We start from the raw sequence: 3,872 nt of genomic DNA, 5'->3' as shown, positions 1-3,872 counted from the left end.
GGGGGCGCACGCTGGCGCTGGCGGCCGCCGCCTGGGGGCTGTCCCTGCTCCTGGGGCTGCTGCCCGCGCTGGGCTGGAACTGTCTGGGCCGCCTGGACGCCTGCTCCACCGTGCTGCCGCTCTACGCCAAGGCCTACGTGCTCTTCTGCGTGCTGGTCTTCCTGGGCATCCTGGGCGCCATCTTCGCGCTCTACGCGCGCATCTACTGCCAGGTGCGCGCCAACGCTCGGCGCCTGCCCGCGCGCCCCGGGCCCACCCGCGCGCGTCGCCTCCCGCGCTCCCTGGCGCTGCTCCGCACGCTCAGCGTGGTGCTCCTGGCCTTCGTCCTGTGCTGGGGACCCCTGTTCCTGCTGCTCCTCCTCGACGTGGCCTGTCCCGCGCGCGCCTGCCCCGTGCTCCTGCAGGCCGACCCCTTCCTGGGCCTGGCCATGGCCAACTCGCTGCTGAACCCCATCATCTACACGCTCACCAACCGCGACCTGCGCCGCGCACTCCTGCGCCTGCTCTGCTGCGGCCGCCGCCCCTGTGGGCCACACCCGGCCGGCCCCAAGCCCTCCGGGAGCGCGGCCACTTCGGGAGGCCTGGGGCGCTGTCTGCCCCCCGGCCTGGACCTCAGCTCCAGCCGCTCCGAGCGCTCCGAGCGCCAGGGTGACGCGCTGGACACCAGTGGCTCCACCGGCAGCCCCGGCGCAGCCACAGCTGCCCGGACCCTGGGGCACGCCCCGCTGCCGACTGATGCCCGCCGACCTTCCCAAGAGCTATTTTAAAGACGTTTTCTTTTTTAAATAAAGAATTTGTAGGAAAGACAACTGAAAATGATGGAGGAGGAAAAATCGCAGGGGAAATGAAAGCCCCAGAACAAGAAACAAAAAATCCTTGAGCGAGTCGTGCTGGTGCACGCCTGTGATTCCAGCACTTGGGAGGCTGTGGCAGGAGGATCGAAGGAAGTTTGAGGCCAGCATGGGGTACACAGAATTCAAGGCCAGGATGAGCTACATTGTGAGACCCATACTCAAACATCAAAAAATTGTTTCCTTCATGGTACTGAACTTGTAGGGGGACACAGACAGAAACACAGTGATATAAAAAGGGAGATGATTCTAGTGACCGCTTGGGCGGGAGATGGTGTAGAAGTAATATATGCTGTGGGCTGAGATGCACGGTGCTGGGGACACTTGCACCAAGGCATTTCATGATGCAGATTTGGGAGGTGCAAAGGCCCTGAGGCAGGGATTGCTTGTGGGTTCTGCAAACAGGGAGGATCTTGGTGTGGCTAGAACCACGAGTGATAGAAAGAAGGAGAGGACAGGAGATGACAGGGCAGAGTTGCCAGGCGCCTGTGGCATGGGAGCCAGAAGACGGCGGGGATAGCACGGGCCCAGAGGAGTCATGATAGAGACTTCCACTATACTCTCTGCTCGGACCAGCGAGATCTTAGAGAGTTTGGAGCCTGCAGACAATGAAGAACACTGTGAGCATGGGCAGAGCCACTTCCAAATACGACATGGGAAGACTCAGGTCTTGACAAGTTTTTATTTTTTTAATTTTTTGCAATCCTGGGGAATGGAACCCAGGGCCTTCACACTGAGCTACATCCCCAGCCTCTTTCTTATACACATGATTTTTTTTGTTGTTGTTTTTTGGTTTTTTTTTCCCGGTACTGGGAATTGAACTCACGACTTTGCGCTTGCCAGGTAGGCACTCTGCCGCTAAGCTAAATCCCCAGCACCCCAGGCCCTTTCTTTACTTCTCATTTTGAGACAGACTTGCTAAATTGCTAAACTGCCCAGGCTGGGCTCAAACATAGGATCCTCCTGCCTCAGCCTCCCACAGTGCTGGGATCCCAGGCAGATGCTGTGGGCTGGGGCTGTACTCCATGACAGCGTGCTTGCTTGTGCAGCATATATGAGGCTTTGGGCTCCAAATTCTTTGACTGTGGTGTGGGATTATTTATTTATTTATTTATTCATGTATTTATTTTTTTGTCTTTTTGAGACAGGGTCTCCCTATGCAATTCAGGCTGGCCCCTCACTTTGTAGCTCAGGCTAGCCTCGAACTCACAACGATCCTTCTGCTTCAGCCTCCCCAGAGCTGGGATTACAGGCTTGTGTCACCACGCCCGGCAGGGATTCTTTATTCAAAAAATACAAATATGATAAAATAATGAGAGGAATTATCATTTATTATACTTAGCTAGTCCCCTGCATTGAGCTAGGTCTGGGAAATAGTATTCTTTTTTTCACTCTTACTGTAACTTTTTTTTGTTTTGTTTTGAGACAGAACATCACTATGCAGTTCAGTGTGGCCTTAAGCTCACTATGTGGCCCAGGCTGGCCTTGAACTCTGGGAGATCCTTCTGCCTCAGCCCCCAGAGTGCTCAATTACAGGCATGCACCACCACACCCGGTGTACTGTAACTTTGGGCAGTAGGGGTCCTCACCCTCATTTGACAGACAGAACCGCAGACAGTGGGTCCCTTGCTTAGGACCAGCCCGGCTGTCTATCCTGCAGGCAGAAGGCCCCTCCGGTTCTGGCAAGACCAGCCCAACCCTCCCTCCCCCGGGGGTCGCATTCTTGCTTGGGGGCGATACCAGGGTCCCGTTTATGCCCATAAAAGGCTCCAGGCACGCCGGCAGGGCCCCCTGAGTGTCCCCAGACACATTCCTGAGCGCTGCGTTACAGAACTGGCGGGGCGGGGGGCGTCTGACTTTGAGCTCAGGCTGAGGCGCGCCACCTGCTGGGACATCTCGGGACTTCAGGCAGCCACAGAGACTGTTAGACGGGCTAGTTGACCTGGCCTGGGGGCGCATCTCCGCCCGCCACGCTCAGGTTGGCTCTGCGGGCCACGCGCACGCGCATGGAAAACCAGCCTATTTCAGGAGCACCAGTGCATTCGAGCCTAGGGTCACGAGCCTGAGCGCTCCCGGGGCCTTGCCTGTCCCCAGGCTACTGTGATCTCCACGGGGAACCCAAGGCCTCCTCACACTCCCTCTGCTGGTTAGATTGTTCGGTGATTTGTAGATGTTTTTTTTTTTCCCAACTAAATTAAAAAAGCACCTAGTTCTCCTTTCTGGTCACCATTACTGTTGGGATTCCTAGGGAAGTTCCACTATTTTACGGCTAAACAAACTGCAATGTAACTTTTTATTTTAGACAAGGTCTCGCTCTATAGCCCAGGCTGGCCTCAAACTCACAGGGATCCTCCTGCCTCAGCCTCTAATGTGCTGGGATTATAGGTCTTTCTTTCTTTTTTTTCTTTCTCTCTTTTTTCTCTTTCTTTCTCTCTCTTTCTCTCTCTTTCTTTCTTTCTTTCTTTCTTTCTTTCTTTCCCAGGTTAGGCTCAAACCAAGGACCCTCTTGTCTCAGCCGCCTCAGTGCTGAGATTACAGGTGTGCACCACAACTAGTTCATTCACACATTTTGTTTAATGTCATTATTTGAGACTAGGCCTCAATGTGTTGCCCAGGCTGGTCTCAAACTCCTTCAACTCAAGCGAGCTTCCTGCCTCAGCCCTCTAAGTAGCTGGGAACTCCAGGCACGCACCCCCTCAGGCACACATTCATATAGTCTTGCTGTCCTAGTTGGCTTAGGCTGGCACACCACACAACCTCATGGTTTATACAGCAGACGTTAAATTCACACAGTTCTGGGAACTCAGAAGTCCGCGTTGACTTGGATTCCCCTGATGGCGCCCTCTTTGGCTTCCACTGTGGCAAAGAGAGCAAGATCTCTGACGGTGTACTCTTGCAACGACTTTGTGGTGGCGCACGCCTGTAATCCCAGCACTCGGGAGACTGAGGCAGGAGGATCGTTGCAAGTTCGAGGCCAGCCTGGGCTACAAAGTGAGCTCAAGGCCAGCCTGAACTGCATAG

At 54.9% G+C, this 3,872-nt stretch overlaps 1 protein-coding gene across 1 annotated transcript in view; it reads left to right on the top strand.

Annotated features, from left to right (window-relative positions):
- Positions 1-809, top strand: part of S1pr5 (sphingosine-1-phosphate receptor 5) — a 4,709-nt gene extending 3,900 nt beyond the window's left edge. The window contains exon 3 of the mRNA XM_013505132.1: positions 1-809. Coding sequence (XP_013360586.1) covers positions 1-767 — 767 coding nt within the window. The 3' untranslated portion in view covers positions 768-809.
- The last annotated feature ends 3,063 nt before the right edge of the window (positions 810-3,872 follow it).

The sequence above is a fragment of the Chinchilla lanigera genome, unplaced genomic scaffold, assembly GCF_000276665.1.
Source record: "Chinchilla lanigera isolate Chin_1 unplaced genomic scaffold, ChiLan1.0 scaffold00094, whole genome shotgun sequence".
Classification (NCBI taxonomy): Eukaryota; Metazoa; Chordata; class Mammalia; order Rodentia; family Chinchillidae; genus Chinchilla; species Chinchilla lanigera.
The sequence above is the reverse complement of the archived record's forward strand: the minus strand, read 5'-3'. Positions and strand labels throughout refer to the sequence as shown.